Raw genomic sequence first — 12,122 nt, 5'->3', positions numbered from 1 at the left:
AAGGATATCAGCAATGCATGTGAACAATAAAAAAAAAAATTATTTGACCCTAGAGTTTGAAGGATAAATACGATAGGAGTGAAATGGATGATTATGCAACACATGGCAGAAGAGTCACAATATTGTAGAAAGCTAAGTGTGAGTATGAAAAGAAACTAGCTCTGCAAGTTAATGACAGCTCAAAAGAATTCTGTCGCATTATGCTGCCCAAGAAAAGAAAGAATGAATGTGAAAGCTACTGTATGCATGCACTATATGGATGCAGAAGAAATTGTTGAAATAATGAGTACCCATTTTGCAATGAGCTATTAACCTGGTGTATGTTGCATGGTGCTTATTGCTAACTCTACAGTGGATGAAGATACTCATGTGTATCAGGAGGAAGTATGAGCTGTTGCATAAACTGAATAAGAATTCAGCAATGGGGGGGGGTTGATGGGATATCAGCATGGATGCTAAATTAGCATTCAGCTGAACTGGTTATGCTGTGTCTTTGACCTGGCTGTATAATTTGATTCTCAGCACAGGAAAAATTCCACAGGAGTGGAAAGCATGTATGATAATCCCATTGCACAAGGTTGGTATAAAGGCTGATGTGTCTAACACTGATAGGTTGATGCCTATTAACATTTCTGTTACTTTTAGACTTTGCTAATGCTTTTGACAGAATATAGCAGGGAAGGTTGTTGCACACGTTGGCAGATATGGGTTTGGATTATAAAGCTTGGATAACAGGATGGCTGATGAACAGATATCAAAAATTGGTATACTGGGGAGAGGGAGGGAGTCTGTGTGATTTAAGGTAACTTGTGGTGTACTACAAGGATCATCTCTTGGTCCTTTTTTTTTTTTCACTCTTTACATTAATGACATTGGAAGGATTTGCTGTTTGCTGATGATGCAGAGATAGGCAGGGTAATCAGGAAGGTGTTTTTGACTTACAGCATGATATGAATAGGACTAGAATTGGGGGCATGTGAAATAGTTGTCATTTCATTGTTATTAAAATGAAGTTAACTTGGGTGCAATAAGATACCAGTAGTGTATTATGTTGGTGGTATTATGCTAGAAGAAACTCATCAGTAAGCCAAAGATGTTGGATTTTTAGTAGATAGGAAGTTAAAATTCAAGGACCATATGGCACACAGGATTGTGTGCCATATGGTCCTTGAATTTTATATATATATATATATAGATTATAGATGGCATTGTGTTGTTCATAGATTGCAGCATAACATCTTAACCACATTGGTGATGAAATGAGAAAAAATCTGGGTAATAAAATCATTATGTCAAACAGTAATATTTCATTAATGATTGAATTGACCATGTTTAGTAACAAATTCGCTTTAATCATATACTTTCAAATGTGTGTACTAGACAGTGGAATGAGCTCAACTGTAATTCATTTCTCAACTTGAACAAACATGAAAATATTACTGCAAAAGGGATATTTAATTCTCTGCTTGACTTTCCTCAGTTATACTATATGACAGAATAATTTTAGATTATTAGAAAGAGCTCAAAGTCACCATTTCCACCAAGAATTTTGAAATTTTTAGATGATTGTAATGATTTATTCCATGCTCATCATTACCTTGCAGAAAAACAGTACTTTTGATCTTTTCTATTAACACTGGAATGAAAGAATGCAATGGAATTCCTGACTGAGCAAAAATCAATATTGCTTATTGACTATGCAAATTTGTAGCAATATAGTAAAGCTTGCTCCTCAACAAACACCTTTTATTTCCTTACCCACATAATATAGTTATGGTATAAAAGTTGATTTTTTTTTTTTTTTTTTTACTAGCTTAAGTAACAGTTGAACCATGGAGAGTGTATATAAGCAAACTCTGCATAAAAGCAGAGAAATATGTTTTAATGCCCAGTGATCTTTCTATGTAAAATTGCTATTTTAATTAAAAAAATCTATTTATCCATCTACCTCTGTTATTGAGCAGACTTGCTCAGCCTCTGCAAAGATTAATTAGGAGATTATCAGGAGCTATTTTCTGCAAAACAGTTTAATTGCAAATAAAAAATCGAATAGTCTTGAATCCAAATATTTTTGCATAGTCTAAGTATCAAATAACAATTTCAGCATAATCTCAAAACTAATGATTCAGCAAGTATAACTCAAATATGTCCCAAAATTAGTCCCAGTGTTTACATATTTACCTTAAACCTAATTGAATGCCTTATTACACATTTATAGAACATCTGTTCATGGGTTCATTTAGGAGTTAAAAAGAGGAGGCCTCTACATAGCTTGTAAGGAATGTGGAGAAGACTGAACAGGGCTTTTAACCCATTCCTCACTTTTGTGTCTCTCCCATTGCCAGGCAGCCACTTGAATGCTGAGCTAGTGAGGATTGTATGGTATATTGAGACTTACTTGACTAAACTGTATTCTATATTAGCTGAAACTACACACACACACATATATATATATATATACTCATTGTCTTAAAGAGTAGAAAAAAAATCACATGGCTCTCTTAAGTTAATCCATTCATATTTCCTTGGTAAAATCAAGTTTACTAATTACATAAATCCTTGAACTCAAGTTTCGTATAGTGCATGCTAATCACCTAGAAAACAACCCTTGAATTGATACTGAAAGTTACATTTTTTTTCTTTCTTCAAAATTCTGAATTTATTATTTGGAAATGGCTATTAATTATTATCTTTTCATAATCCATCCATATGTTTTTCCTATAAATACAAAATTAATAACGGAAAAACTCACGTAAAAAGATTATTTAATAGTATAATTTTCACCTGTGTGTCACAGGCATCTTCAGTACATTTTAAGCTCAAATTAAACAATAACTTAGTTTTTCCGTTATTAATTTTGTATTTATGTCTGTTCACCGTGTTCCATTATTAAAACTTATGTTTTTCCTATGTTTGGTCCATGCATTCAGATTCTGGTAAATAGGTTATACATTAGTTATTCATAACTGTTATTTTTCAGGAAATAACAAAATATACTAAAATATTAATTATAGAAAACTTTAATTAATACTTTCCTATATTTCAGCAACATTGCAATCATCATGGATCACAAAAAAACAATGATATGTGCAATCAGGTACTAACACTGGGCAAACGAGGCTGAAGAAAGGCAACCAAAATCAGGCCTAGAGTCTAAATATGTTGACAAAAATAGAATTTTTGTCAATTTTTTGAATGTGTCCTAGCACCCCCTAGTGGGCTAAATTGAGTAGTCTTGGCCATTGGACAGAAGATCTGAGTATTAATGCTTCCCAAATTTAGGGTGGTCTTATGTAACCAAATTTGTTGAGGTTTGGAAAGTTTTTCAGGGCTGAGGCAGATTTGAGAAACAGCCTTTCATATTTGTATTTGCTGTGGTGTAATAGAGTGGCCTTCTTCCAGCGTATTCTGTGGTGGGTAACCAAAGCATGGTCAGCAAGTCTTGAGTGGCTGTATTGGTGAAAATGGATGCAGTCCTTGTATTCAGAAATTCTGATTTGGCTGGCCTGCCTGTTTGGCAATAGTAGTACAGTTTGCAACTGCAAGGGACCTGGTGGTTTTTAAGTGGTTGTAAGATTGTATTTCCTTAGATTTTTTGTCAATTTTTTGAATGTGTCCTAGATATATGGAATAGTGATAGATCTTGAGTAATCTCTGCTCTGAAGTGGGAGGGAATGGGGGGGGGGGGAATTGTGGTTAAAGGGTTTAATATTTTTCGGGGATTATAGCCATTGGCTAAGAAAGTGTTGAGAATATCGTTAAGTTAGTATTTAGGGCACTGCTATCAGAACTGATTAATTTTGCCCTGTTATATAGGATTTTTGTAAACTCATATCATTGGGAAGTGGGGGAGGGGAGGAAGTGTAACTGTTGGTGAATGTATCTACCTGTATGTGTAGTTTTTTTTTAAATGGAGAATACCAGGGATTCATCAGGCTGTCATGTAATCAGAGTGTCTATGAATGGGAGGCTGTTGTTGTTGTTTTCTTTTCTAAGGTAAACTGGATCCATGGGTTCTGATTGTTTAGGTGTGTTAAGAAATTATGGAGCATAACCAGGTCATGTGATCAAATGGAGAACACATAATCTACTAAGCATAACCAAATAGTGGGTTCATATGGGAGTAGGGTTTAAAGCTTTTCCTTCAAAGGTCTCCATGAAGAAGTTTGCCAGGGGTGACAAAAGTGGTTAGCCCATGGCTGTCCCCTCTATCTGTTTGTAGAATTTTCCTTGCCAAACAATATAGCCTGAGTTCATGGTGAACTGACAAATGAATAAAGAGGAGATATCAAAACTGATTATTATGTCAGTGTGTTGGGATGTGAGGTTTTCTATACTGCTTTAAAGTGGGCTGAATTTTTTTGTGTGAAGTATGTTGCCAGTATATTGTGTGAGCACTTTTTCTAAATGTTTGGCTAATTTGTATATGAGTGAATCAGTGCCATCCACAATGGGACATAATGGCGTATTTTGTTTATGGATTTTTGGTAGTCCATATATCTTGGGGGGGGGGGTCATAGTCTATATGACCAACTATTGGGGGGGGGTCATAGTCATGGTCATAGGGGGGAACTTGATATACATACTAGGTTTTTTTCAACTATGTCTATGACATAGTTGATAAACGATCAACTATGTCATAGACATAGTTGATCGTTTATCTTTAGAGGAGGGGAAATAAGTGAATATTTTGTTAATAGGTATATAAGTGGCTGTTAAATCATATTTCTTCAGAATTCTTGAAATTGTTTCTGAAATCCCAGAAATATATGGAATTGGAACTCTATGTCAATCTCGGTTGTTCTGGATTGGATTGTAGGAATCGAACCAATGTTGTGTACTTTTTTCAGAGAAGCTATTTAATTTCATGTGATGTTTGATAGTTAAAAGTTCTTTCTGTAATTCACGAGGAGTTGAACAATTAGTTCTATCTCGTCGGATTAAACATTTTATGATTCCTATTTTTTGATAAGGATAATGAGCAGATTGTTTCAGAATATAACATCCAGTGAAAGTGGGTTTTCTGTAAACTGTTGTTAGAATACCTGAAGGTGAATGGATGAGGAGGACGTCTAAAAAGGATAACTTGTTGTCTTTTTCAATCTTCGTAGTAAACGTAACACGAAGATGTAAGGAATTGATTCTGGCTAAAAAGAAAGGTAAGGAGAAAGGTAAGATTTTATGGTCTACCTAAAATCCACAAGACAGATATTCCTCTTTGTCCTATAGTGGACTGTATTGATTCACCTACTTATCGCATAGCCAAATATTTAGCGAAATTATTGAAATCACATATAGGCAAATCGTGCTCTTTTTTTTGAAAAACTCTTCGGATTTCCTAAATAAATTTTTAAAAAATATCTCATCACAACCTACTGATCTTATGGTGAGCTTCGATGCAGAATCTCTATATACTGATGTACCTCTTAAAGAGACTACAATTACTTGCTGACATCTTCCCACAAGACATTATAAAATTATTTGATTTCGTGATGCACTCTGGATATTTCTTGTGTCAAAAAATATCTACAACCAAGTGAAAGGAACAGCCATAGGAAGTCCACTTTCACCTGCTCTAGCCAACTTTCATTTGGAACATCTCGAAGACGTCTTGTTTTCATCTATATTCCTTCAACCATCCTTTTGGGTGAGATATATAGACAACATCTTTTCAGCTGGCCTCATAACAGAGATTCCTTAACCTTTCTTTTTGCCAGACTCAATTCTTTACATCCTCTTATTAAGTTTACCATGGAGATTGAAAAAGAAAAGACAACAAGTTATCCTTTTTTAGACGTCCTCCTCATCTGTTCACCTTCAGGTATTTTAACAAAAACAGTTTACAGAAAATCCACTTTCACTGGACATTCTATTATGAAACAACCTGCTCATCATCCTTATCAAAAAACAGGAATCATAAAATGTTTAATCCGACGAGTTAGAACTAATTGTTCAACTCCTCATGAATTACAGAAAGAACTTTCAACTATCAAACATCACATGAAATTAAATGGCTTCTCCAAAAAAAGTACACAACATCTGTTCGATTCCTACAATCCAATCTAGGACAACAGAGATTCAATACATTGAGTTCCAATTCCATATATTTCTGGGATTTCAGAACCAATTTCAAGAATTCTGAAGAAATATGATTTAACAGTCACTTATATACCTATTAACAAAATATCCACTTATTTCCCCTCCTCTAAAGATAAACGATCAACTATGTCTCTGCCTAGTATGTATATCAAGTTCCTTATAACTGCAATCTGTCCTACTTTGGACAAACAAGATGCTCAATAGAAAAAAGAATTCAAGAACAGCAATCATACATTTAACACAACAAATCCGAAGTCTGGATTGGCTCAGCATGGAAAAGAGACAAGCCACAACATCCTCTGGTCCAAGACTCGCCTTCTACACAGATGTCGCTATAAATTTGAACGCCTATTCAAAGAGAGTGCTGAGGCCTTACTTCAACGCCTTAACTTGAATCGAAATGACTGTATATCCTTATCAAAAATATGGGAAAGTTTAATCAGGATAACACATTAATTTTTTTTTTTTTAAATTGAGACTTTTAATTCCTACATTAGTCTAATGTTATTGATAAATAAAGATTATTATATTAAATTTTGAATTAATACCTATAATTTAATCATCACTCTGATGAAATTTTTCCTCTCTTTAATGCTTAGCAATGTAACATCACACGGCTCGTTCCATTTTTGTGTAAATATTCTTGTGTAAATGTGTGTATAATTCATAATGATAATGTCACAAGTTCCTCTAAAGAGTAAAATTTCTCTTATCTGCTTTAGTAATTACTATTCTGTTGTTTTTAATTTCCATAATTTTTTTTCAGTACCATATGATCACTTTGTACCTCAGTGATGTGGCCCTATTGTGGTTTCAAGTCTTTTGAAGACCAGTCACTCCAGATGTACCATCCATCTGGATGGTACATCTGGAGTGACTGGATGTACCATCCATCCATCCACCTCATTGAGGATCTACACTTCCCTTTTTTTCGAGAAACTTTACATCTGTTACTCTTATGACAAGTTCATTTTCCATTCTTTCTGTTCATGTCCAAAAGTGTTTCAGCTTTCTTTTTAGATTCAAAGTTTTACATTCTTGGGTAGCTACTGAAAAAACAGTTGCATCCAGAATTCTCTGCTTCCAGATTAAGGTTATGACTATTGTCCTACTTTTTACATTTTATTTTGATGTCTTCTTCACATTAATAATGGATCCTAAATACTTATATTTGCTGCCTTTGATTATTTCTCCATGAAAATATACTTGTTTCTCAGGACCTTCAAGAAACATTATCTTCATCTTGAAAAGGTTGACTTTAAGCCCCCGGTTTTTGCTGATCTGTAACTCTGCTATGGATTCATCTTATTTCTTCTTTATCACTGGTGTATTATAGATTGCTGATTCATCTGTCGCCTATCCTAATTCCGGTCTTCTCTTATTCAGTGCTGCAGTGTTGTCTTTATCTATGTTGAAGACAAAATGCATGTTGCCTTCAGCATAGATACTTAACAGGTGAAGAGTAAATAGACATCTTTGCCATTCATTCTAACACCTGTTTTTACCATGGCTTCTTTCTCATTATATAAGCTACCTGTTAACCTCTGTTGAGAAAAACACATTCTTTTCGTTACTTCCTGGATTCATATGCTGAACAAAGGCAGAAGTTTTGGAATAGTCCATGAAACACATTACTACAGGAAACCTAAATTCTATGTATCTCTTACTGATCATCTAAGGTGCTTTAATTTGCTTTTTGCTAAATTGTGTTTTTACAAATTGCTGGTCAACAGATTGTTTTCTTCCAGAAACTGCATTTTGGTGAATTTCTTTTTTGGGTTAACTGTTTTACAATGAATTATTTTTAATTAATTGTTGTTTCATTAAATTGTCTTTCAGTCAATTGTTGTGCTATAAATTACCATTGATTTATTGTTTTTTCTGAGAACTGCCTTTGAATTAAGTGTGTTTGATGAATTGTTTCTCAATTAATTGTCTATTCCGTTAAACCGTTTTTTTTTTCTAAATTGCCTTTCGTTGAAGGGTTCAGTAAATTTTCTTTTGATGAATTGTTGTTAATAAATTGTCTTTTGGTGATTTGTTGTTCAATTAATAGTCCTTTGATGAATTTTTTGCTTGCCAGTGTCACTATAATTTGCCATGCTATCTTCCATGTTAGAATAATATTACAAAAATTAGAGTGGCAACATACAGGACATGAAGGACTTGTGAAGGTAGTTCCCACAGAGGAAGTATTCAGACTCCAGTCAAAGCTGCTATACACTTTCCATGCAGAGAAAGCAGCAGAATTATTTGCCAGCTGGTTGTGAAACCTCTTAGTGCATTGCTAAGAAGTTTGGTCCCATGTTCTGTCTAATGGCTGATCTGTGGAAACTGCATTACTTTGCTGTATACCTTGAATGGAGGAGGAGGTGTCTCAATAGTTAATTAAGTGTTATTTATGTATGCTCATCAAGGCTATCACCCATACTGCAAGTTTGAATAAAGCAAGATACAGTGAATATCATTTTTTAAATTCATTCTACCAGACATTTTATTATTGTTATCATTCTGTTGTTATTGATAAAATCACTTGACATGATTACAGAAAGGCTTCATTTTACATTTCGTCTGTTTATAAAGATTCAAATTAACTAACATTTCAAAATCAGCAGCAAAATATCACATTAAAAGACAAAAGACAGAAGCATTAATACATCATGTCAGCAGTGTGTTGTTTACCCATTGTCTTGTATTCTAATAAAAAGCATGGATGACTCAGTCTTTACTAAACATATATTTCATACTTATGTCCAAAGGTGACAAAATTTTGTGCTGCAAATAACTTGCCTAAAGTTGTTTTAGTCCTCGACAGTACTCCTGGACATCCAATAAACCTTCAAGATTTACATCCTTGTTGCAGTTCTTAACCAAGAAAAACAAGGAGTCTCTCAATCCAGATGATCCTTAACCTTATTGTTTTATGTTATTTATGAACATTTATGTGAAATAATTATAAAACCATAATTCTTTGTAAAAATTGCAAAATTATTAAATTGTAGAGTTGAGTTTTCCTACTGAAGGAACATATCATTTAAATACATTAATTTTATCTCAGTTTACAAACGATTCACTTTATCAGTGATCTGGGAACTAATCCCTTTGTAAAATCAGACCTTGTATTTCCAATCATTTTACATAACCGAGCTATTTTTTCTCCAAAATAGGTGCTGTAGATCCTGCAACCATTGAAGTGTTAAGGATAGGTCGTATTATTTATTTATTTAATATTTTTAAAGAGGGGGAAAGAGAGAGAAAATGTTCCCTTTGAACTTCATATGCACTGGATGTACAACTTTTCTGTAGGAAAAAAGGAAACAACTTTCACTGTGGGTAGTTTTGTTAATCAGAGAGAGACAAAAGTTTGAAATTCTTAGTAACTCGCATTGATTACTGCAGACCTACAAGTCTGCACAGTACACCTTGTGTAGATTCATGCTATCAGTACTTCTGTAAACAGTTTTTATGCTTTACTTGTTGGAGTGAATCTGCTAATATGGAATTTTTTTTTTTTTTATAGGCAAAAAAAATACACTGACTGTTTTGTACACATTAATTCTTTCTTTTACAGGAGATGAAGTGCGAGTTATTACTGTACCCCAGTTGGCTGAATCACTAAGTGAAGGTGATATTCGATGGGAGAAAGGTAAGGTTGTTTCTTTGCATATATATATTTGTTTTGGATTTAATGGTGCAAGGACAGACAGCTATGAGCATGCTACGCCAGTACACGGTGTGATAAATAAGCAGCATGTGTGGTCTAAAAATATGTGAAAAAAAAAATGAACCATTTCTTAGCAGTAAGGTAATAAATAAATAAATATCAGAGCATAACTAAATGTAAAGGTGTGTAGAAAGATAAAAAGACAGGTTTTAAAAGCATATATACAATCAGTTAAACTGATAAAACTATTATGTATGTAATTTATATAAGATGGTAAACATTGATACACTGTAAGAATTTAAAAACCAGAGTGATATTTGATGAATCTCATAAAATCTGCCAGACAGAGCTCAGACCGATTTTGAAGGTGATCAAAATAATGACTGTGTTTGTTGGTGAAATGAGGGCATTCGATTAAAATATAAATGGCAGTTATTCCATTGTCACACAGTTCACACGTAGCCATGCCATCACCCATCAGTATTAATCAAAGATATATGTATTAATAATGAAAAAACTGTATTAAATATTATTAAGCTATTTTATTTATTACTATATTAATATTATAAGAACTTGTATTTGATAATTTAACTGCGCATTAATTGAAATATTAATGTTCTCTATTTATTCTTATTTGTAGAAGTTTAGCGTTATGCAATACCTCAATTTTATTATATTTTGTTTGGTTGTCATGGGGACTTATGTAAGTGAGCAAGCACGTTTTGGAACACCACGTGAGGAGAAGGTTTATTGAAAAGAGTTTTAGAAAGAAATCACGAGAATAATTTAGGCGGGAAGAATGGATATAAAAGGGAAGATTGCTGGAAATTATTGTTATTAAGAGAGAGAGAGAGAAAGGAGAGGATTGGCATTAGGTTGGAATCGGAGCATTCGGGAATCACAGTGTGATAATAGCGAGTCGGCAAGTCACTCAAGCAGCTAAATAAAGTCTACTAGTCGAGAGGCGGTTAGCTAATAAGTTGTAGAATAACAATTATAGCTACGGAAGACAGCTGAGTGACTACTAAATAGACTAGCAATACTTGAGTTGAGATTTAATTTCAGGGCCGACCTGTCAAGGATACACAGAATCTTGAAATAAAACACGGAGTTACTAGAGTAGTAGAGGCTGTAAAGTTGAAGTTTACTGTTAGCTATGTTTAGAATTATAGTGCGTAAAGAATTATTTGAATGCAGGAGGAATGAACAACTGTGCATATAAAACCTCAAGTTAAGAATTATTGTGTGTTGCCTTATTTCATGAGTGATCAGTAGTACTTTATGCAACAACGTTTGTTTATGTGTATTGTGACCGACGATTAATTCAGTTATTGCTTAGAAGAATTTATTTAATGAGTGCCGTTTACTGTTTAAAGTGTTTACAGTTATAAAAAGTGTATATGTATAAGTGGATGAAGATAGAAGATTATCGGTAAGATTATTCCAACCATTAATATTCCTATACAGAGAAGTGTGTGAGTTTTATCCTAGAATTTCCCTATACCAACAGTAACTATTTCGGAAATTAGCTGATGTGTAAATTTAAAAGTGTTTGTTTGTGAAGAGTTGTTGCTGCGATTTTATTGTATTTGGAACTTAAGGAACTGTGAGAAGACTGTATTAGAGATAACAGATTTCCATTGTCTGAGTTTGTATGACAGTATTATCAGAAAGGCTGAAGTGTTTATAATAATTTAATTAGTGATTTGATCTTAAGTATAAAATTTGTGATTTTAAAATTAAATGTTTGTTTTTGTTAATCAAAAGTTGTGTTTTGCCTGAATCTCTTTTACTGCACCATTCATAAAATATTTGAACCAAAGCAGGTAAATTAAGTAAGATAAATATTCTCGGCCAGTATATATAATATTAACATCTAAAAGGAGAGAGAGTTGTGAGTTGGTTTTTCTTCAGTTCTTGAACTAATTCAGATATAGAGTGGCACAGTCTTTAAATATAAATTTTCTCTATATTTGAATTAGAAATCAACTTGCAACCTATCAATTAGTTAAGAACATCATAATAGTAATCATATCGGATCCAAAGTATAGATTGAGAAGAAGTAGGATCCAACAGTATCCTGCATAGACTGCCACTGGGATAAAAATCTCTGTCTTATGCTCTGCTTGTAATCAGTGTATGGGAAATACAGATAGTGGAAGCTTGAGAAATGTGCTGACCTAGCTCCAGTATATACAGCTTCATTTCCCTTAATCCAGTGTGACTCAGAATCTACTAACAGAATCATACATCCAAGCATAGCTTCAATAACTGATAGAGGACATATTGGATTCGAAAGAGTCCTGGGTGTTTCTGCAGCTCTATACATATTATTGCCTGTAGAAAACTTTGTGAATCT

At 33.6% G+C, this 12,122-nt stretch overlaps 1 protein-coding gene across 1 annotated transcript in view; it reads left to right on the top strand.

The window, feature by feature from the left end:
• LOC150110340 (dihydrolipoyllysine-residue succinyltransferase component of 2-oxoglutarate dehydrogenase complex, mitochondrial) overlaps positions 1-12,122 on the top strand; it is a 258,699-nt gene that overhangs the window by 69,986 nt on the left and 176,591 nt on the right. The window contains exon 5 of the mRNA XM_090393052.1: positions 9,671-9,745. Within this exon, the coding sequence (XP_090249178.1) occupies positions 9,671-9,745 (75 nt within the window). The remainder of the gene's footprint in view (positions 1-9,670; positions 9,746-12,122) is intronic.

Source organism: Typopeltis vanoorti, chromosome 1 (assembly GCF_054136105.1).
Source record: "Typopeltis vanoorti isolate ZY-2024b chromosome 1, IOZ_Tvanoo_1.0, whole genome shotgun sequence".
In the NCBI taxonomy this organism is placed as follows: Eukaryota; Metazoa; Arthropoda; class Arachnida; order Uropygi; family Thelyphonidae; genus Typopeltis; species Typopeltis vanoorti.
The sequence above is the reverse complement of the archived record's forward strand: the minus strand, read 5'-3'. Positions and strand labels throughout refer to the sequence as shown.